The 23,109-nt window shown below is 43.9% G+C and overlaps 1 protein-coding gene across 2 annotated transcripts in view; it reads left to right on the top strand.

The window, feature by feature from the left end:
• The window catches only part of CBFA2T2 (CBFA2/RUNX1 partner transcriptional co-repressor 2), an 84,046-nt gene that overhangs the window by 51,462 nt on the left and 9,475 nt on the right, over window positions 1–23,109 (top strand). For both annotated transcript variants that reach the window (XM_082271839.1, XM_082271840.1), the window contains exons 2-7: window positions 2,332–2,475; window positions 14,892–15,133; window positions 16,333–16,422; window positions 16,507–16,688; window positions 18,766–19,025; window positions 20,198–20,295. In XM_082271839.1, coding sequence (XP_082127965.1) covers window positions 2,332–2,475; window positions 14,892–15,133; window positions 16,333–16,422; window positions 16,507–16,688; window positions 18,766–19,025; window positions 20,198–20,295 — 1,016 coding nt within the window. The remainder of the gene's footprint in view (window positions 1–2,331; window positions 2,476–14,891; window positions 15,134–16,332; window positions 16,423–16,506; window positions 16,689–18,765; window positions 19,026–20,197; window positions 20,296–23,109) is intronic.

The following is a 23,109-nucleotide window of genomic DNA, read 5'->3' as shown; positions in this document are numbered from 1 at the left end:
CGCCCCTAGGACACACTTAACCCCTCCCTCTCCAATACAGTTAACCCCTTCACTGCCAGTGTCATTTTTACAGTAACAGTGCATATGTATAGCACTGATTACTGCAGTAATGTCACTGGTAACCCCAAAAGTGTCAAAAATGTCAGTCAAGGGTTCGATCTGTCCGCCGCAATGTCGCAGTCCCGCTAAAAAAAAAAAAAAAATCGCAGATCGCCGCCATTACTCGTTAAAAAAAAAAAAACAACAAAAATGACAAAAATCTTTCCCTTAGTTAGTAAACGCGATAACTTTTGCACAAACCAATCAAAATACGCTTTTTGCGATTTTTTTTTTTTTTTTACCAAACATATGTAGCATAAAACAAATTGGCCGAAAATGTTTAAATTTTGATTTTGACTTTTTTTTTTTTTGGGGAATTTCATAAAAAAATGTGAAAAATATTGTTATTTTTGCAAAATTTACACTCTTTTTTTGTTTATAGCGCATGATCAAAAAAATCGCACAGGTGATCAAATACCACCAAAAGAAAGCTCTGTTTGTGGGAAAAAAAGGACGTCAATTTTGTTTAGGTACAGCGTCGCACGTCCGCGCAATTGTCCATTAAAGTCACGCAGTGCCGAATCGCAAAATAGGCCCTGGTCAGGAAGGGGGTAAAATCTTCTGGGGCTTAAGTGGTTAATATTACACTAAAATGGATGGAATCTCCATCGGTTCAGCAGGGACCAGCCAAGATTTGATCCATCTATGGGTAGGCTGGTTGTTCTGAAGTCGATCCATTGATCGACTTCACAACAAAATCCAATGTCATATCCACACAAGACACACCAAGGCTGGGACCATTGAGGTAAAGGAAACTGTTTGCTATATTCCCTGGCAGTACACCTAAAACCAAGAACAGAAGAGTAGATAAACCATGCCGTATTCCCAGTGGTGTATTTTGGTTTTGTGCTGCCCTAGGCAAGACTAAAATTGGGCACCCCCCTTCTGACTCCTATGTAAATTTGCCCCACTCCTTCCTTTTTAACGGATGTGACTCCCTCCAAAATTAAAGGACTCCAAGTCCCAGCATGAACCCCTCAGAGAGAGAGGGGGGGGGGTGAGAGAGAGAGGGGGGATGAGAGAGAAAGGAGGGGGGTGAGAGAGGGAGGGATAAGAGAGAGGGGGGGGGTGAGAGAGAAAGAAAGAGAGGGGGTGAGAGAGAGAGAGGGAGGCATAAGAGAGAGGGGGGATGTGGGAGAAAGAAAGAGAGGGGATGAGAGAAAAAGGGGGGGGAGAGAGAGAGGGGGGGGTGAGAGAGAAAGAAAGAGAGGGGGTGAGAGAGTGGGGGGGGGGGTGAGAGAGGAGGGGCTGAGAGAGAGAGAGAGAGGTGAGAGAGGGGGGGGGGATGAGAGAGAGAGAGAGAGAAAGGGGGCGAGAGAGAGAGGTGGCTCTAGCAACCAGTGGCCAAAAGAATCTCAGGTGGAGGGGGGGCGGCTTTTTTGCTCCCCCCCCCTGCAAAGTGCTGCCCTAGGCCTGGGCCTTGTTGGCCTAGGCCAAAGTACAGCACTGCGTATTCCACTAGCAGTATGAATTTAGGTGTACAGATCGAGATTGGTGGGGAAAAAAAGCAAGTGCAGGGGCAGCAACAAACAGGATAGCACTAGCAAGCCGGACAGCAGTCTATAACCTTTTGATATATATGGGACTGTGCTGACATTCAGCAACATGATGTGTGTGTGGCTGAGTGCCACCCCCAACAGCCCTGCCACCCGAGGCTATGACCTATGTTGTCTATGCAGGCATCCAGGTCTGGGTACAAAATGCAGCCATCTGGTCCTCATACAATTTCAACTGTCCTCCACACAATACAGCTGTCACATGAGATCAATCAATGGATGTGTATAGCCAAATTTCTGTTTCAGATCTGGTTGTCTGTAGCTGATTTAGAAGGCTTGTGCGACCTGATTTTGTGCAAAGGCATCAAAAGATATTGAATGTCTGTAAGAATGAGTTATCGATATAGTATACTCGTTTACAGTACATCATTAACGAAAGTTAATGGTATATGCTGGTCTTTTCGGCACAGTAAAAGTAGAACATTAAAGCCGAACTTCAGCCTTCCCTTCAGTCTTGCAGAGTTGTACAGGTTCCTTTGATATTGCTTACTCAGATTTTACTGCACACTGTGAGCTTCTCACAATGGAAAACTTTCAATTAATCATTTCATTATCATGTAATGATGGGGGGAGGGAGGAACCATGAAAGGCAAAATGTAGGATAAACATCAGCTTTGATAGAGTGTGTGTCTAGTAGTCTCTGTATTCATACTGTACCCTCTCTGTCACTTTGTAGTTCCTGGAGACAAGAGGGTGCCAGCAATGCCCGGGTCCCCCATGGAAGTGAAGATTCATTCTAGATCCTCCCCTCCCACCATGGCACCTCTGCCACCAGTGAATCCATCTGGCCCAAGGCCTGTGTCGTTTCCACCCTCCTCACGTATGTATATTGCACTTTGTGTACTTTTTTTGTTGTTGCATTTACTGTATATACTGTAATAGAATACTTTGCACCATTCACATCTTTCCCTGTCCTAAAGTGACATCACAGTCTCTAGTCTAGTTGGGTATTCACACACTCTCGGATCAGTTTGAGTGGCTGTTGGAACAAACTGGAGCACCTTGGAGAATCACATGCAAACACCATGAAGATAGCACCTAATGTAGGAATTTATCCTAATACCCCAGTGTTACAGATCAACCATGCTATCCTCTAAACCAGTCATCTCAAAACCTTTTATTACGTAAGCCACATTGAAAATTTTAAGAATACTTGAGGCCAAAAAAAAAAAAGATTAATTAATTATAGATTCCCCTTACATCAAGGTCTCCATCAGAGTTCCCCACATACATCATGGTATCCATCAGAGTTCACCCCCCTTACATCAGGGTATCCAACAGAGCCCCCCCTACATCAGGGTCCCCGCCTACACCAGGGTCCCTATCAGAGTTCCCCCCCTTACACCAGGGTCCCCATCAGACCCTCCCCCCCACATCAGGGTCCCCATCAGAGTTCCCCCCTTACATCAGGGTCTCCAACAGAGCCCCCCTACATCAGAGTTCCCTCCTACAACAGGGTCTCTATTAGAGTTTCCCCTTAAATTAGGTCCCCCATCAGAGTGCTCCTTACATCAGTGCCCCATCAGAGTTCCCCCCTTACATCAGGGTCTCCAACAGAGCCCCCCTACATTTGGGTCCCCTCCTACATCAGGTCCCCCATCAGAGCTTGCCCTTACATCAGGTCCCCCATCAGAGCCCTACTTACATCAGGTCCCCCATCAGAACCCTACTTACATCAGGTCCCCCATCAGAGCCCTACTTACATCAGGGTCCCTATCAGAGTTCCCCTCTTACCACTGTAACGCTTACAGTGTGCTGCAAAGCAGGTCTGGATGGAGGACATTAAATGGAGCCATACTGGTTCATATGGACCGGGATGGATTCTTAATCTGGGGCAGTAAAAATAGTGAGTAGTCAGTGCTGGGCTTTCTTACCTGAAAGCCTAGCATGCACTTCAGAGTGCAATCCAAGTACCATGTATCATAAGATTATTTGTAAAATATAAATAAACAATTTGCTCCTGATGGTCAAATGCATGAGGAGGGGTGGGTCTTAACACTCAGCCTCCGTCCTCTGCCTCCGTCCTCCGTACTGTCAGCCCAGTTCCTGGTTATTGTTTATCTCTCAATCGTATGACCACCGTGACAGCCCGCCTCCAAGCATTCAGATCCACTTAAAGGGCCCCTGCCTGGTGACAAGAGATTAATGTGGTATTAAACCAAAAACTAAAAATTTAATATATTGCAGCTTACAATCATTGGATGTGATGGTTGCATTCGGGTTTTTTTAGCCATTTTTCCTTCTGTTTTCACCCGGTGATCTGGCCAGTAACACACCTTCTGTATTAAAGTACCCCCACTCTGGATAAAGGAACACAGGGGATACCTTTGGAAAGCAGAATTGTCAGTCTGGGGGTAGGGGAGTGTTGGATGTACTAGCCGATTTACCTACACTAAAAAAATCGAAGCCAAACTCCAGCTCACACTTTATAAGCAGTTACAGCAAACAGTTGCTCTCCTATGGGAATAAAGGTTTTACATGAATAAATAAATACTGATCATTATAAGCCCCCCTGCCTGTGTTAAATAGTTTGTCTCATCCCCATAAACTGATATATCTGCAAGAGAGCTTGCTCTTTTGAAAAAACAACAGACTTACTGGCCAGATCACCAGGTGAAAACAGAAGAACGAAAGCCTAAATAAGAAAACAAACAAAGTCATCACATCTAAGTAAGCTGCAATATATTAAACATTTACTTTTGGGTTTATTACCAATTTAAGGACTTGTGAATGTAAAAGAAAAATTATTTATATCTGATCCAAAATCTTTATGGCTTCCATTGTAAGGGTAAGCACTGTCAAAACTGTTGCAAGGGGATGTTTGTGATTTGAGAAGTACATTTGTAGTCCTCCAGTCCTCCAGTTGGCTTCAGCTCCTGATCAGTGTATTCTGACAATGGTGAGTCCCACTATCAGAATACAATGTCCCAAAGGGGGGATTCCAACATGCACCTTGTTTATGTGGAAGAAGGAATTGCTGGCTGACAAAACCAAAAAAAAAAACATCTATGGGAAGCTTTACTGTCCTGCTGTATTATCTTTGTTGCCCCGTGATGAATATACCTGGGGTATATGACCCTCCCATAAATAATGTCTGCAAATAAAAGGCAGAGTCTAGAAATGTAAAACACACTAACCCGCGCTTCTATGGGTAAGTAGAAACAGCAGCTAGCACAAAAAACTGGTGGGATAAAACACAATATAAACAAAATTAAAAAATGTAAAGTCAGCAGCTACAAATACTGTAGCTGCTGACTTTTAAATAGTAGAACTTACTGGATTACCTGTCCAGGGAGCCCGCAATGACCGGACCCGAAGCCAATTTACGTATCGGCTCTCAGGTGCCGCCGCCATCCAGAGTAAGGGAACCCGGCAGTGAAGCCTTCCGGCTTCACTGCTGGTCCCCTACTGCGCATGCGCAAGGCGCGCTGCGCTTTGTAATTGGCTCAGTGCCGGAGGAAAAAGGAGGGGGATGAACTTCCGAGGGACAGCGCCGCTGCGCTGTCTCCCAGGAAGTGGGGAAGGGTACCTGTCAAAAACAGGTACCCGTTCCCCCCTCCCTCATGAAAGGTGCCAAATGGGGCACCGGAGAGGGTGACGAAGCAGATCAGCGGAGTTTCACTTTTAAATGGAGCTCCGTTTTAAATAAACATCAGATGACTGAGAGAGTCCCAAAGTGGTCAAGCCAGAATATTCCACCCCGGTGTATCACTCCATATGAAAAAATGTGAACATGATCCTCCACCATCACCGATAGACACACTGATTCTTACCGCAAAATGTAGACCATTATTCCTACAATGGTCAATTGCACATTGAGTGATTTCAAGAGGATCACACAGCCTCTAATCCGGATACATCTTTATAGTCCAACCGCTCCTCAGCATCCAAGATAGGGCAAATAAGAATCTGGAAAAAGCCAGTAAAAGAGTCTCATGGTGTAGTAGATTGAATTTGATTTATTTAAAAGCTAGAAATACACTCACCAAATGACTGACAAAATATCACCTGTAGTATAGTAAAACGTTATGGTGTTTCAATCCAACAAAATGGCCGACCTCCGGACGTGAAGACGTATGCGCAGAACCAACTCCTCCCAACGCTGTTTGTCATGTAGACGTCATCAGGGGCGTTGCTCTTTGGGGAGTGTATTTCTATCTTTTTAAATAAATCAAATCCAATCTACTACACGAGTACTACATGAGACTCTTTTACTGGCTTTTTCCCGATTCTTATGTGCCCTATCTTGGATGCTGATTAGCGGTTGGACTATAAAGATTTATCCGGATTAGAGGCTGTGTGATCCTCTTGAATAACTCAATGTGCAATTGACCATTGTGGGAATAATGGTCTACATTTTGCGGTAAGAGTCAGTGTGTCTATCGGTGATGGTGGAGGATCGTGTTTACATTTTTTCATATTGAGTGATACACCGGGGTGGAAGATTCTGGCTTGACCACTTTGGGACTTTCTCAGTCATCTGATGTTTATTTAATTTAAAGCGCTGCATTTTGCTTATATATAGAGATTTGAAATTCCCCACACATGTCCTCAGTAGCTGAAAATTTGTAAATGGTTAATTCAGGGCCGCCTTCAGGGGGGGACAGCCCATACACATGTAAGGGGCCCAGGCATCCCGAGGGGCCCGGGACCGGGGGACTAGTGTTCGACCACTCTGAGGGGGGGGGGGGGACACTCGCTGCCCGCCGCTTTTTCTAGTTTTGATGTATGGCCTTTCTGTTTGGGATTTCTGCCCATATCAGTGGCAGCTTCTTGCTTAGGCGATGCGAGTGTGTGGGAATTCTCCTTGCATGCATAGATGAGAGCGAGGCCTGGTCCTGTCATTGGCCAACATCATCCCCACCACCACCACTGATTCCATCCACCCCTGCTGCCACTGATCCCATCCAGGGGCATAACTACAGGGGACACATGTGCAACCTTGTCCCATGCTCCATGGGCCTGTGCGGCCCTCTGTACACCTGGATGGGGGGGAGTGACGGGGTCAGCATATACAGGAACCGATCACTCCATTTACCTTCAGCAGCTGCTAAATGCTCGCTTTTTCTCCTCTCCCTCCTGTAGGCATTCCGTGGCCAGGTGATTAGGCCCAGGGAGGCCCAGGCCCAAAGCTGTGTGAGGGGCCCCAAAATTTCTGATGGCTGCACTGGGTTCATTTAGTTTGCTGCGGTCCACCCAAAGCCTGAAAATCTGTTTTTTGTGTGGATTTGGCTTTTAGAAGACATCGAACACCTACTCTGTGTATGTTTAAACCCCCCCCCCCCCAGACATACTGTGTTATTTGGCTTTATGTTTGCTTGCGTTCTGTGGATGATTCAATGTTAACCTTACCGTATCATGACTCATGAATGGAGACATTTTAAAATAATACACTTCCTAATTTTACTAGCCTGGTAATGCTTTTTTTTTTGTTACCCAGCAAGGCCAGATACTTTTATAGAAAACCTGTGATGAAGGGAATATGTGGGCTGCTACTAATGAAATCTTTCCAAAAATAATAGTTGCCTGGCTGTTATAATGATCAGATTTCAGTACCTTCTGGGTCTTTTTGGTCAAGAAGGCAGAAGATATAGATCTGAAACCTTTTTCTGGGTGCTGATCACGCTTACATGCTCGGGGTCAGTGACTCAGAATTGGAACAAGAGGCTCAGCCAGGCAACCAGCCATAAGCCATACCAGCCAGGCAATCAATCATAAGCCATAACAGCCAGGCAACCAATCATAAGCCATAACAACCAGGCAATCAGTCATAAGCCACAACAGTCAAGTAATCAACCATAAGCCATAACATCGGGGCAACCAGACATAAGCCATAACAGCCAGGTAACCAACCATAAGCCATAACATCGGGGCAACCAGACATAAGCCATAACAGCCAGGTAACCAGTCATAAGCCATAACAGCCAGGCAACCAACCCTAAGCCATAACAGCGGGGCAACCAGCTATAAACCATAACAGCCAGGTAACCAATCATAAACCATACCAGCGTGGCAACCAGCTATAAGATAGAATAGCCAGGTAACCAGTTATAAGCCATAACAGCCAGGCAACCAACCATAAGCAATACCAGCGGGGCAACCAGCTATAAGCCATAACAGCCAGGCAACCAGTCCTAAGCCATAACAGCCAGGCAACCAACAATATGCAATAACAGTGGGGCAACCAGTCATAAGTCATAACAGCCCGGCAAACAGCCATAAGCTATAACAGCCAGCTAACCAACCCTAAGCCATAATGGTGGGGCAACCAGCTATAAGCCATAACAGCCAGGTAACCAATCATAAGCCATAACAGCCAGGCAACCAACCATAAGCAATAACAGTGGGGCAACCAGTCATAAGTCATAACAGCCCGGCAAACAGCCATAAGCTATAACAATGCAGCAACCAGTCAAAAGCCATAACAGCCAGTAAACCAGCCTAAAGCCATAAAAGCTAGGCAACCAACCATAAGCAATAACGGGGGCAACCAGTCATAAGCCATAACAGCCTAGTAACCTGTCAAAAGCCATAACAGCCAGAAAACCAGCCTTAAGCCATAACAGCCAGGCAACCAACCATACACAATAATAGCGGGGCAACCAGTCATAAGCCATAACAGCGTGGCAACCAGCCATGAGCCATAACAGTGTAGCAACCAATCAAAAGCCATAATAGCCAGGAAATCAGTCATAAGCCATAACAACGTGACAACCAGTCATAAGTCATAACAGCGTAGCAACCAGTCATAAGCCATAACAGCGTGGCAACCAGCCATAAGCCATAAAAGCCAGGAAATCAGTGTTTTCAGAAAAAGGTCAACAATGATACCCCTTTTAAGGCTGAAGTGTAGGTATGGCAATTTTGGGATCCCTGTGAAAGCTGGAAATCACTGTAGTAAAAAAACGCTACTCTAGTCATTGGCGCTGGCTGCCGGGTCCCATGCTAAGTGGCTGCATTGCTGCTTGGTGAACACCTCCTTAAATGTGGTGGTTTGCAAAAATTTTCTTTACTACCTGGAAAAATATTTCTCTCCTTTGTTTTGAATATACTGCATTTCAGTTAAAGTTTTTGTGCCTGGAGTTCAGCATTAAAAAAAGGGTAAAATTGTTTTTGTACACTTAACTAGCCAATTCTTGTGAGAGTTTGTCTAATCTAATTGGTTGGGACGAAATGCTGTAGCGTCAATGGCTTCCCTTAAAAAAGCCTACAACTTACACTATATTGTCAAAAGTACTGGGACACCTGCCTTTACATGCACATGAACTTTAATGGCATCCCAGTCTTAGTCCGTAGGGTTCAATATTGAGTTGGCCCACCCTTTGCAGCTATAACAGCTTCAACTCTTCTAAGGCTGTCCACAAGGTTTAGGAGTGTGTCTATGGGAATGTTTGACCATTTTTCCAGAAGCGCATTTGTGGGGCCAGGCACTGATGTTTGAGAGAAGGCCTGGCTCACAGTCTCCGCTCTTAATTCATCCCAAAGGTAGTCTATTGGGTTGAGGTCAGACCAGTGAAGTTCCTCCACCCCAAATCCATGTCTTTATGTCTTTATGAATCTTGCTTTGTGCACTGGTCCAAATCAATTAGTGGAGGGGGGGATTATGGTGTTTTTCAGGGATTGGAATGGGCCCCTTTGTTCCAGTGAAGGGAAGAACTCTTAAGCCGTCAGCATATCAAGACATTTTGGACAATTTCATGCTCCCAACTTTGTGGGAACAGTTTGGGGATGGCCCCTTCCAGTTCCAACATGACTGCACACCAATGCACAAAGCAAGGTCAATAAAGACATGGATGAGCGAGTTTGGGGTGGAGGAACTTGACTGACCTGCACCTCAACCCGATAGAACACCTTTGGGAGGAATTAGAGACTGCAAGCCAGGCCTTCTCATCCAAAATCAGTGCCTGATCTCACAAATGCGCTTCTGGAAGAATGGTCAAACATTTCCATAGACACACTCCTAAACCTTATGGACAGCCTTCCCAGAAGAGTTGAAGCTGTTATTGCTGTAAAGGGTGGGCCAACTCAATATTAAACCCTACGGTCTAAGACTGAGATGCCATTAAAGTTAATGTGTGTGTAAAGGCAAGCGTACCAGTACTTTTGACAATATAGCGTATGTGTAAATCCAGTACTCTTGCTGTTTATCCCTTTACCTCTTTGATATAAAAAGTCATGTGAATGCATTTATTTTTTATGCATTTTCTGATTTACCAGTTATCTGATCCCCTCTTTTATTGGTGTGGCTGACAGATGACTGATGGGGTATGGAGTTTATATCGGCTGTATACATTCAGGAAATGTTATGTGTTGCAGCCAGGATGCTATGACGGTTTTATTACTAGATGTTCAGTTCATTAGGATAATGCAAGTTTGTGAACACTGAGAGTCCTGGTATGATCCCAAGCAGTATGCGTTAAAATATCTCTTTAGGTCTCCTTTTCACCTAAATTTTCACTTTCCCTACAATTTGACTTCTAATTTTTCAGCAATTATTTGTGTTAAAACTGGACCTCTATCCAGAGCAAACCCGGTAAAATTGTCTAATAGTCTTATGTCCCTAGCAGGTTCTCCAGTGCCCAGGGAACTGTGCCCCCCTCCCCTGGATGTGGGTGCCTCCAACCGTCCTCTGCAACTGGCATCTATGATACAAGCACTACAGCACTGCTTCTACCTGTCTGACAGTTGCAAGGCACAACAAAAAGAAAAATGTCAGGTAGTCCCGGAATGCCAGTACCCCTCTAAGTACACCAATGGTGCAGACAATGGACCTAACCACCGGAGACTTTACTGCTGCTCTTCCCAGGCTCCTCCTGTTAGGTAGGGCAGATCCCAAAAAGCAGGTCGGGTCAATAAGGGTTCTTCCAGACAGGCAGTAAGCTTACCACCCTCTTAATGTTGTTTTTTTTTTTTTTTTTTTTTTTTTTGTGTCAAATGGCAATTTTACATTGCCAGAACATGCCACAGCTGCGAGTCAAGCTTTTGCCTTGGTGTTGCAGTGCAGTCCCATTAATCTCAATGGGCAAGCTTAACAGGTGGTGCTGCCTGTCCAACTCTGCAGCCTGTGTTTAAAAAATACAGCAGCTGCAGCTTCTGTACAACCCTATCAGTCTGTAATGTTAGAATCCAGGTGGGCAACGGGGGAGGGGGGGGGGGGGCATTAAAATCATTGCTCAGCCACCTGTTTTTACTGCTTCCTGACCCCCTGTGTGAAATTGCCCTAAAGGATGGTAAGGATGAAGGCAGACTCTCAGCTTGGTTGAATGCACTCTATGGGCTGCTGCCTTCAAGCACCCCTCCAATACATTAAGTTACTGTACCCAGGGCAGTTACCCCTCTTGCCCCCAACTAGTCTCAGCCCTACATGCTCCCCAGTCCACTGCTAGAACCCCTCATCCTAAGCAGATACTGACCACTTGTGAAGTTTAGTATTGGCATAGGGCTGAGCATACCCTGTTCAGTCATGTGACAGCGGTCAGGCCTTGGCGTGGAGTAGTGGCGGGAGCAGATAGATCGACGATGTTTTTCTTTTAACGGGTCGTTGAGGATCTGCATCACTGGATGACGTTATTGACGATAGACTTACATCATGGGACATTTTTTGCAATTGCATTCCCCAAAATCCCCACTCTCAAACTGCCTCCCCCACTTACTTGATTTGCTGGGTGCTTCTCCCTGCGGCATCCTATTGTTCGAATTTGGAGTGGCTGCACCTGCACAAGCAGGTCATCCATTCACTGATCCTTTCACTGCAGCTGATGGATTTAAAAATTGTGCCAGCAGAAGTGTGTCCTTGTAGTTCACTGTTAACTTTCTCCATCTCTATAACAGGAGGTCCGTATGGACCTGGTGCTGGGATGTGAATAATGCATGAGCCTAAGAATTGCATCTATGATGCACTGGTCTGCAGGCATCAGTGCAAACGTTAAATAAATATTAATGTGGGTTATTTATTACATTTTTGCAATAGGTGGACTATATTTTTAAATTAGGTGTAATTTATGCCAACAGGGCGCTTCCAATTGGATAGTAGGTAAACAACATTAATTTCCGATATTGTACATTTTTCTGGGATGGTGTGATTAGCAGTGTCTGTGATGAAGCTTTTGTTGACACCTAAGGGCAGTTAGTGGTATGGTATTATACATTTTTAAAGGAACTGAATAATGTTTGTAAATTCTTTCTTTCTGTATTTCTAATGGTAATAACTAAAAAAAAGGTCTCATTTTCATTTTTATTTCCCATGACATTAAAGTATTGCATATTAATACTTTACATAAAATGTTCAATTCCATTCAGCTCTTTCCCCATTTCCATGTATTTTCCAGGCTGTCATTGCTGTACTGAAAAATAGCAACTTGTTTACAGAGCTCAGTATCTCAAGCTAATAATTACTGGTGATCCCGTGACTGGCAACAACTTACCACCAACAGGATTGGTATAGAAGAAAGAAAAGATACTCATTTCCATAATGTCACTCCCAATCCTGAGGCATCATTCTCTTACTGGTTAGGGAAATTCTGCAGCATTTCTGAAAGCAAGGAAGCAATGCAATGCTGGTCCAGCCAGCAAGGGGGTAACACTACAGAAATGTTGTTTCTCAGCCCTCTGTAGTGATCCTTTTGCTGAGGTATTGCCTGCAGCAGGATGGCAAGTGTCAGATAGATTGCACATAGCCAGTTGGAACCGCACACTGCTCAGGTCATCTTATTTCTGCGATGGGTACAGCCAGTTTTTTCTGATATACTGGAAGTCTGTAAAAATCAATGATGGGCTGGCACTGCCTGCAGCTGTTTGCACAGGGATGGATGCTCCTGGATGCAAAGTTTTCTGCATCGATGGGTACATATCCATCCTTAACAGCCCTGGACAGTATCAGCCTGTCATTGATTTGTAGAGCCTTCTTGTTAGCAGCCGATCCAGGAACAACTTGCCATGCCTGTCTCAGAAATACGCTAATCTGGGCAGTATATGATCCTAATCGGCCCACAGCTATTCTTCCTGGGGCCATTAGGGATGGAAGGGTGCCCTGAATACAAACTATCTGCATCAAGGGATGTACGTCTATCCCTTACATCTGTGCACAGCCCTGGATAGTGTCAGCCTGTCATTGATATGTACAGGCTTCCTATCAGCGGCATAACTAGGAACACCTGGCCATACCTGCCTCAGAAATACACTGATCTGGGCAGTATATGATCCTAATCGGCCATGTGCATGAGCCCTAACACACACAAATGATTGAGTCAGAGCAATGACTCCTCCTTCCTTCCCCCTCCATCTCTGTGCATGTTTTTCACTCAGAAAGAGAGAGCCAGAAAGTAAGCAGCTTCTGCTGTGCTATCTTCTATTGCATAGGTGTCTTAAATTTGTATTTATAAAACAAATGTAGTACCCTCCTAGATAGGTGCTAGGTAGGGAGAGTAGTTTTGGCTCTGCCTACCTATCAGGAGAGCATCAGGCAAAATATAGCTGCACTCTGCTTATCAGGGAAGCATGATCACTAGTTAGGCCTGTCCAGTGTGTCTGATGTGTGATTCCTCTGGGCTGAGGGAGGCCTGTTGGACAGTGGAGGAAACCCAGCCAGTGACACACAGGCTTTTGTAGCTGTCTCAGTGGGTTGGCACAGACAAGTGGTGCATCCTGGGATATGCTATAAAAGCCAAGAACACATGTGGCAGGGTGTCTTTGGGCGGGAAGCCAAGTCCCAGAAGGAGGGTGACGGCTGTCCCCTCTTCTGAAGCTGTGGAAGGTGGTCACAGGTAGTCAGCCTAGTGAACCAGAAAGTGTGGCTGAACCCAGAGGTCCAGTGGAAGCTGACTAGTGGAGTTGGAGGCAACGGTGGTTCTGGAAAAACAGTGTCCGTGAGTACAGAACAAGTTGCCCAGGGGTCTGCCAGGAAGGGGACCACTCCAGGGGCTAGAGCCAGCGGACAGGTGTCAGCACACAGGCAGTGAGAGTAAAGGGGGTACCAAGTTAGAACCCTGAAGAGAATAACCAAGCAGGAACCTTTAAAGTATCTTCACTTCAGTGGCAAGGTGAAGCAGCGGCCTTGCCACATTCTACAGTTAGCTGTCCTCAAGACTGTGAATAGTTGGAGTATCCCACTCATCCCTTCTCCTATCCAATTGCTATATAAAAACACAAAAACAACATCCTCTGGATTGATTGACTGAGCTTCATTGCTGTTTATCTGCTATCAGTTGCTAAGGGTAACCCAGGGGAATCCAGAAAGTGTAATTCTCAGCAGTCCTCTAGGGGGCAGTGCTACACAAAAATATTAGAATAGTGAAAAATATATATAAAAAACGTTTACAAATGTATTCATTTACATAAAGTGGCAGGAAACCACTTAACCTAAAGTGTATATAAAACCTAACAATAAACCTTTCCTGTTCGCTCCTTTTTGGTTTCTTACACGCACCATTGAAAATGTTTAGTTATATTTGTTTGATAAACGCAAAAAAAAAAAAAAAATCAATTGATCCTGACGGAAATATTGTGAGCTGATAATTTCCTGTGCTTTCTGCCTCTGCTGACTATTATCAGTTATCAATAATAATCGTTCCCTGTGGGCTACTGACCACCTTTCCCCTTTGTTATGGAAATTACCGTATTTTTCGCCGTGTAAGACACAATTTTTTCTTCCCCAAAACTGGGGGGGGGGGGGGGGGGGGGGAAGCTGTTGCGTCTTATACGACAAATACACATTTTGCCTGCCAGTGGTGGAGCCAGAGGGCTAGCCAGAGGAAGTCCTTCCCACCCCTGTTGCCACCTCAGCCCCGCTCGCGCCTCGCGCTCGCTGAAAATATACGCTCAGTCATAAATAACATTAGCTGCCCTGAAGTTGAACGAGTGGGTAAGAGAGGAGGACGTGTTCTGTAATCCCAATACACTACCTATACTAAGGTGACAAAGTTACAGTTTTTTAGTTCTTCTAAGCTTACTAGAGAACTGTAAAAGAAGGATGTGCTATGAGCACGTAGCTGGTCTGCATCCTCTGCAACTACTATGGCACCAACTCTAGTTAGAAATTATGGAAATTAGTCATATTTCTTACTAGACATCTGACTCACAGAATTTGAACTACACTGGATGCAACTGCCACAGTCTAATGCTAATGTATTCTTACTTGTGATATTTTCAATCCATCTTTTTGTCAGCTTTTTCTGCCCTGCTTATTTGATAAATACTCTGCACACGAAGCTAATCAGTATCTCTCTCATTATTCCTCAGTTTCAAATGGTATGAATCATTCTCCTTCTTTACTGAACGGAGCTCCGTCCCCTCCGCAGCGTTCCAGCAATGGACCTTCCTCCTCGTCTTCATCTTCACTGGCCAATCAGCAGCTGCCGGCCACCTGTGGGGTGAGACAGCTCAGCAAACTCAAGAGGTTCCTCACCACTCTGCAGCAGTTTGGCAACGACATCTCCCCCGAGATTGGAGAGAAGGTCCGAACCCTTGTTCTTGCTCTGGTGGTAAGTGTGCTTGAAAGTAAGGGAAGAAATCTCAGGGTCAGGAAGGGTGGGGAAAATACAGAGTATACAGTGCAAAATACCGTTGGAAGTTATTTTATAGAGGTTGTGATGGCAGCATCACTACCGATAGCATAAATATCCATCCTTCCCCTTAGGCCAGGGTACTAAGTGTAATCCTGGACTCTGACCTCGTCTTTCAACCCCACATCAAAACATTGTCAAAATCTTGTTGTCTTAAACTCCCTAACATTTCCAAAGCATATCCCTCCTTGACAATGCCAAGCTACTAACCCACTCTCTTGTTTTGGCTTGCCTATTCCAGCTCCCTCCTCATTGGCCTACCTCTACAGTACACCGGACATCCCCCCTTCAGTTTTTCATGAATGCTGCTGCCAGACTCAACCAACCTACAAGCCCCCAGTATCCACCATCCACTCCTGCTAATCCCTCTACTACCTTTGGCTCACTCAACAAATTAAATTCATTAACATGATGCAAAGTCGTCTACAACTCTGCCCCAATCTGCATCACCAAACTTGTCTCAAAATACCATCCAAACCATATTCCTCACTTCTCCCAAGACCTCCTGCTCTTTAGCTCCCTTTTTCCTGCTTCCCTCAGTCACTTCCAGGACTTTTGCAGAGCCTCTCCTATCCTCTGGAACCCTTTACCTCAATTTGCCTACTTTATTTGCCTTCAAGAGATTCCTAAAAACTCATCTCTTCAAGAAAGTCTATTTTACCTCTGAACTTTTACTTTCTTCATCAACTCATCTTCATTTTTTGTCACCTGTCCTTCCCTTTTAGATTGTAAGCTCTCATGACCAGGGCCTTCTAACCCTCTTGTCTTTAGTTGTATTGTTACTGTACTGTCTCTCCTTAGAATTTGAAGTGCTGTGTCAACTGTTGACACTATCTGTTGGATTGTGTTAGAAAGGACAAGGAACAGCTTGGAGCTGTTGTCCTCTCTTCTCCTTTGTCAATAAAAACTTCACATTTTTGGATTTTCTCTCATCTCCTGTCCTGGTGACTTTGGTCATCACCCTTTCCAACTCTATCCAAACCTTGAACATTTGACTGGAATTTTAAAATAGAAGAAAAGATAAGCCCAGTGTAATTTTAATAAAAACAAACACCCCCTCGGTTCTTCCTGTTCAAAATTTGCTTGACTGATAATTATTTCTTCTTTCCATAACCTAGAACTCAACTATAACCATAGAAGAATTTCATTGCAAGCTCCAGGAAGCCACCAACTTTCCTCTCCGACCCTTTGTCATCCCATTCCTCAAGGTGGGTGTTTCAGCCACATCCTGAGCTGGTTGCTTTGTGGCAACTCTTGGCTTAAATTAATACTATTTTTGGTTGTATCTCTAGGCCAACTTACCGCTTCTCCAGAGGGAATTGCTGCACTGTGCCCGCACGGCCAAGCAGACTCCATCTCAGTACTTGGCACAACATGAACACCTGCTACTCAACACCAACACATCATCCCCATCTGATTCCTCTGAGCTGCTCTTGGAAGTCAATGGCAATGGGAAAAGACACAGCCCAGAAAGGTAAAGAGAAAGAAGATGGTGTTTTCATTAACATTAATAATTAAAAACTATACATAGAGTTATGAATTTTAAAAATTAACATACAGTATACCGATATAAGGTATTTATACCAAGTTCATTTTACATAGCATATCAAAAAACAGAATAGACTACATTTCCTTTAAAGAGGACCTCCAAGAAAGAAATATAGGTAACCTGTAGTTAAAATAAATATGGAAGTTTTCATTTTTGAGCATCTTTTTATAATGCTAGTTGCTGGCTTGTCAATCCATAGCCAAGAAAGCACTGAAGAAATTAAGCAGTGTGACAACCAACTACTAGCATTTTTAGGAGAGGATAATAATGACAGTCCCCAAATTCCTCAGTATAGACTCTCTTTACGTTCTGTCACAGCCATTTTTAGGTAACTTTTAGCTAAGGGTTCGAGGAGAGATGAAGGTTAAGGCCCTTATCAGAAATGTGCCAGGAGGGACTAGTTGTAAAGCAAGATGCTTGCAGATACTTGCTTAGCTCTAGGAGTATCTTTAGCAGCCTCTTGTCTTAAAATCTTTTATTTTCAATATTTTTTTATTGCAGAATTTAAGCCTACAATGTGACAGCATTGTACAATGGGAGTCAAAATAATTTAATTGACAACAGTCATTAAGCTGCCCCCTCGAAAACAAAAGCAACTGCAATTTACTATAATTTATATATTGGGAGTATCCCTACACCTAAGGCATCAGTGTGTAAACCTAAAGTAGTCATTTGGCAGATGAAGAATGAGGAGTGCGTGGGGTTCTACAGTCTTTTTAAATCTGTACCTCTTATTTTCTGAAAAGGACACCGGTTTAAGACACCCCTTGTAGACAGTAACAAGCTGAGGTCTGCGTCAGAGTCATTGACCCAAAATAAGTAAAACTTGGTGCACTCTATACAGTATAACAAGCTTTATGTACTAATGGGCAGAGGTGGGGGACTTGAGTCACATGACTTGACTTAAGTCACACTTAAGTCACCAGTTTGAGGACTTGAGACTTGCTTGACAAAATTAATAAAAGACTTGATTTGACTTTGACCTGGTATTCATGACTTGAGACGTGACTTGAGACATATGACTCGAAATTACTTTACTTTTTGAAGTTATTAAATATTTGCATCTTCTCAAGATGTGTTAAAGCAATATTTTGACTTGATTTGTGACTTGACCAAATAAATGACTTGACTTGACTTGCTTGACTTCTAGCAGGGACTCGACTTGACTTGCTTGCTTTTCGCCACAGTAACTTGGGACTTGCTTGAGACTTGAAGGTTAAGACTTGAGCCTTGCTTGTGACTTGCACATGTGTGACTTACTCCCATGTCTACTAATGGGTAGCTGCAGTAATATAGATAATGGATGGCACCATTCCTCACAAATCAGGCCATATGTGGATGTCCACAGAGCCTATCGCATTTACATTTTAAAGCCCATGCTTGAGCAATGTTGGAGTTCTGGTAACATCCACATAGAGACATTCACCTAATTCAAGTAAGCAAAATGTGTTTAAAGTTGACCTGTCTTGACTAACATTATGATTACAGATATGCCTGCCAGAAATTTTGTTATTGGTAAAATTCACTTATGTGTGCCTGGAGAGCCCCCATGGTGGCAGGAGCACACTGTCATGGTGGCCTCAACATCAACTCCACCTTAAAGTTGTGATTTGCTGCCCACCTTCCCTCTATCTTTCTCAACCAGGGTTTTTCAGAACCCTACGCTTTCTCCAGATGATGCTAGGGGCTCCTTGCACAATGAGCAGCTTCTGCCTCTCAGATAACTACCCATTGATGCCGATAATCTTTTAAGCTATCTGTGGGAGAGCTTTCTTCCCACTGACTTTCATGCTAATGTTCTGTGAGCTATAGATATGGTTAATATTAGCAGGGTTCCCTGAAAACAGAAAGTGATTTCAGGGGTTCCTCTATTTCAAAAAGGTTGAGAGAGGTTGCTCTACCCAATCGGTACCTCCATTACCATTATAGAAATATCTTACTGAAATGTTCTGTTGATTATCAATCTGTTCACATATTTCTTTTTGAACTGTGTTGTTTGCAGGAGAGAAGATCACGTGTTTGAAAGGGAGCCTCTACCTCCTGAACCACCTGTGAAGAGGGTGTGCACTATTAGCCCAGCTCCCCGTCACAGCCCGGCCCTGTCCTTGCCTATCCTAAATTCTTCTAACCAGTATCACCCCACCCCACCTCCTCTACAACACTACTCATTTGATGACATTCCAGGATCACAGATGTACAGAGATCCACTGTGCAAGATGAGTGAACACAGAGAAGTTAGAGAGCGCCACCATCCGGTGGGTGGTAAGTAAAGGCCTTGTCAGCTGATCTATACAAAGTAGAGGAAAATAAAGTGTATTGTGGCCAAAGCAACTGATCAAGCACCGTTTGATGTCGTGCCATAGAAAAACAGTCATTCTGGGTGATGCCAATAACACATTGGGCTCTATGTGAGACCCGTGAGTCATTCTATCAGAAGAGCAGTGGGAAATCTTGACGTATAGCACCCTCTAGAGGTAGAATGAGACAGTGTTCTCACTTAGCTTCTTGGGCCCCTAGTCACCCCCTTTTTTACAGACTACAGAGCAGTGATGCAGAATTGGCATCTTTACTCCTGCTTCACTTGGCTTGATTTATGGTGGAAAGAAATAGTGCCAACCGGCAAAGCTTTCAGGCCAACTGGAGCTAAAAGTTTAATTTAGTTTTGAATAGGGAAGCAGGGAAGGGTTGCAACCTCCTGTCAGGTTTTTATGACATATTTAAATACATTTGTAAGTCAAAGAAGGAAAGCTGATGAAAAAAAAACACAGGTAAGACATACCCCCATTAAAAAATATACATAAGTGTCCATTGACATGAAAAATGTAGCAAAAATGCATTAAAAATACTGAATATAAATTCATATTTTCTGATACAATTTTTTCCTGTCAATAAACCTTTGTATATCTTATAGTGATGCACCTTGGTGGTGTCTGTTTTCATTGGTTCTACCTTCTTTGGCCTAATTTGAGTATATAGTGTGATGACACCTGCCCAAAAATTGAGAAGCCTCTGTATGTATACAAAATTGAGTAAATATAATTAAATTACATTACAGCACTCCTCATTTTTTATTGTCTCTTTTTTTTTTTTGTTTAGTAGGTTTTAGTGGAGTAGGGGTTGAAGATTTAAGAACATTTTTATTGCTCTTCCTTCTAGTCCATTTGACAACTGCCATCCAAATTTGTTATATGGGTATCATGGGGACAGGAAATGAGGAAAATCTCCTCAATGGGGTTAAAGGCAGAGATAAAAAAATGTCTGAAAGTTATATTATTTTCCCTCTGGCCAAATTAAAAGAAGGAATGAGCTGGAGTTGAGTTTTAAAGGGTTGAAAGGAAAGGATTAGGAGGCAGATTGCATTTCCTGAAATTTTGTAGGGTTTGGTGTGATTGGCAGAGATTAATTCTAATATAATGCTATATGTTTGGCTTCAGGGGTTAACGGCAATGTGACCAATGGTTACCAAGAGGAGTTGGTGGATCACAGGCTGACTGAGAGAGAGTGGGCAGAGGAGTGGAAGCATCTAGACCACGTAAGACAGTCTTTTCATTATCTGATGACACTTAGGGGTGTTTGTGTAAAACGTTTGCTGTGTAAAAATGACAAAAATCGGCACACTAAAAATAAAAATTGCCATATTTTCTCTAATACATGTAGTTCATACATCATCAGCTCCATCTAGGGGCTTTACTGCGTTTGTTTCCCGATTGAGGTATTGTTGGGAAAAAAAATATTGGATTATCGCACCTACATAACCATAGTCTGGCTGGTTACTTTTGCATTACCAGAGACTTGCCCCATACACCCACATTGTGTGGTCATTTACTGTTACATGTATCACAGAGCTAGTAGCAATGAAGACCTTTTTCGGTGTTTACATTTCCAGGACTTCTTGGTACATGTTCTAGCAGCACCAGTCTATATGGACATTTTCCACAAATTTATGGTCATGGATGATTCTTCTTCATCATCTTCGAGCTCAGTTTAGGACAATAGTGGGCAACTGGGCAAAACCTTTATCTTGCTTTTTCCATACATTGGTCTGGCACCATCCAGAGGTTTGTTTTATTCTGGAAAATAAAATGCATACATTGCTTCGGCTAGAGCAGGGGTCTTTAAACTTTTTAAACAAAGGGCCAGCTTACTGTCCTTCAGATTTTAGCGGGGTGGACTGTGGTCATCGGGGTTAGAAATTGTCCCAGTGGCAGTGGGAGTAAAGAACTCATCTTTGGCATTAGTGGGAGGGATAGTGCCCCGTCGTTGGTGTTAGTGGGAGGAATAATGCCCCATCATTGGTATCAGTGGGAGGAATAGTGTCCGATCATTGGTATCAGTGGGAGGATTAGTGCCCCGTCCTTGGTGCCAGTGGAAGGAATAGTGACCCATCACTGGTATCAGTGGGAGGAATATTAACACATTGTTGGTGTTAGCGGGAGGAATAGTGCCCCATTGTTTGTGTTAATGGGAGGAATATTGCCTCATCATTGGTATCAGTGGGAGGAATAGTGCCCCATCATTGGTGTTAGTGGGAGGAATAGTGCCCCATCATTGCTATCAATGGGAGGAATAGTGCCCCATCATTGCTATCAGTGGGAGGAATAGTGCCCCATCATTGCTATCAGTGGGAGGAATAGTGCCCCATCATTGCTATCAGTGGGAGGAATAGTGCCCCATCATTGGTGTTAGTGGGAGGAATAGTGCCCCATCATTGGTGTTAGTGGGAGGAATAGTGCCCCATCATTGCTATCAGTGGGAGGAATAGTGCCCCATCATTGGTGCTAGTGGGAGGAATAGTGCCCCATCATTGGTGTTAGTGGGAGGAATAGTGCCCCATCATTGCTATCAGTGGGAGGAATAGTGCCCCATCATTGCTATCAGTGGGAGGAATAGTGCCCCATCATTGTTGTTAGTGGGAGGAATAGTGCCCCATCATTGGTATCAGTGGGAGGCTTAGTGACACATTGTTTGTGTTAGTGGGAGGAATACCTCCCCATTATTGGTATAAGTTTAAGGAATAGTGCCCCATCATTGGTGTCAATTGGAGAAACAGTGCCCTGTTGTTGTCAGTAGCAGGAATTATGCCTCATTGTTGGGGTCAGTGGGAGGAATTGTGTCTTGTATCAGTGGGAGTAAATGTGCCCCAATGGCCAGATAAAGGCAAGCAAAGGGCCACATCTGGCCCCCGGATCGCAGTTTGGAGACCACTGGGCTAGAGCATCTGGGATGCACTTTAATGCTCCCTAAAGCTGTGCAATATCCTTTAGATTTACCAATAGACCCTTAAGCTTTACAGTTTGGTAAATCTAAAGCTGGCCATACACAATAAAATCTGATTATTTGGTAAGTCTTTTAGATTTACCAATACTATTTAATTTGAGGGCTTATCTTCTCAATCTATTCAGTTTGCACCCAACTAGGAAAGTACTTTTACAACATGGTTGATGGTAGATCTAAAGGAGCTTGGACAATCAGACTGTAACAGATATAGTCATCTTAAAGGATACTGAACAAAGTTTGTCAGGTTTAGGCCTTGTTCAAATGGGCGGCAAGGGGGTGGTAAAAACAGACGGTTGAGCTTCAATTTTACCACCGCATGATCTCCCACCTAAAGAAGAACATGCAGCTGCTCAGGGCTGTACACACAAAAATTATACTCCTTGTCATACTGGGCAGGCAATACTGCCGCCAAATGCATTTAATTTAAAGTGGATGTAAACCTCAAACATGATATATGAACAAAGCATGTCCATCTATAGTGTGTACTTGTCTCAATGCAGAGCACTAAGTGTCATTTTTGTCTGCTGCTTCGTTCCTCTGCTAACAGTGTTAGTCATGTCTGACAAGTTTTCCTAACACCAGCAGAAAAATAGTGACAGGGGAGGGCACAGCCTGTGATTGACAGCCTCAACTTTGTACCTGTATGAAAGGGGGGGGTGTGTCCCTTCCCTCCAATCATCTCCCAGAGTTCTCCTCACAGCTGTACTGTCAGCTCTCCGCCCCCTGCTTTTAATAGCTGAGAGATCCTGTGTAAATTGGCCACTTTGAATGGATGTAGGGGAAAGACAGCTGTAGTTACACAGGTACCACTTATGTAGGGGGGATATGTTAATCTCTGTGTATCATCTGAGACCAGTCATTTCACTGGATATAGGTAAGGGTTTACAACCACTTTAAGTGAAAAGGACCTTCCTGGAGCTTTGTGTAATGCTCGCGGAGCAGTGATGTGGCTTTTCAGGGTTAAAACATGTGATGAGAAGGCAACAAATTGCCTCCCAGCCACCTGTCAACCACCCCCTGAAAAGCAATCCCCTGGGGATCACTTTTCAGAGGGGCTTTAAGGATAGCC

Source organism: Pelophylax lessonae, assembly GCF_965119305.1.
Source record: "Pelophylax lessonae genome assembly, chromosome: 11".
NCBI classification, from domain to species: Eukaryota; Metazoa; Chordata; class Amphibia; order Anura; family Ranidae; genus Pelophylax; species Pelophylax lessonae.
This window is presented reverse-complemented; position numbering and strand designations above follow the sequence as displayed.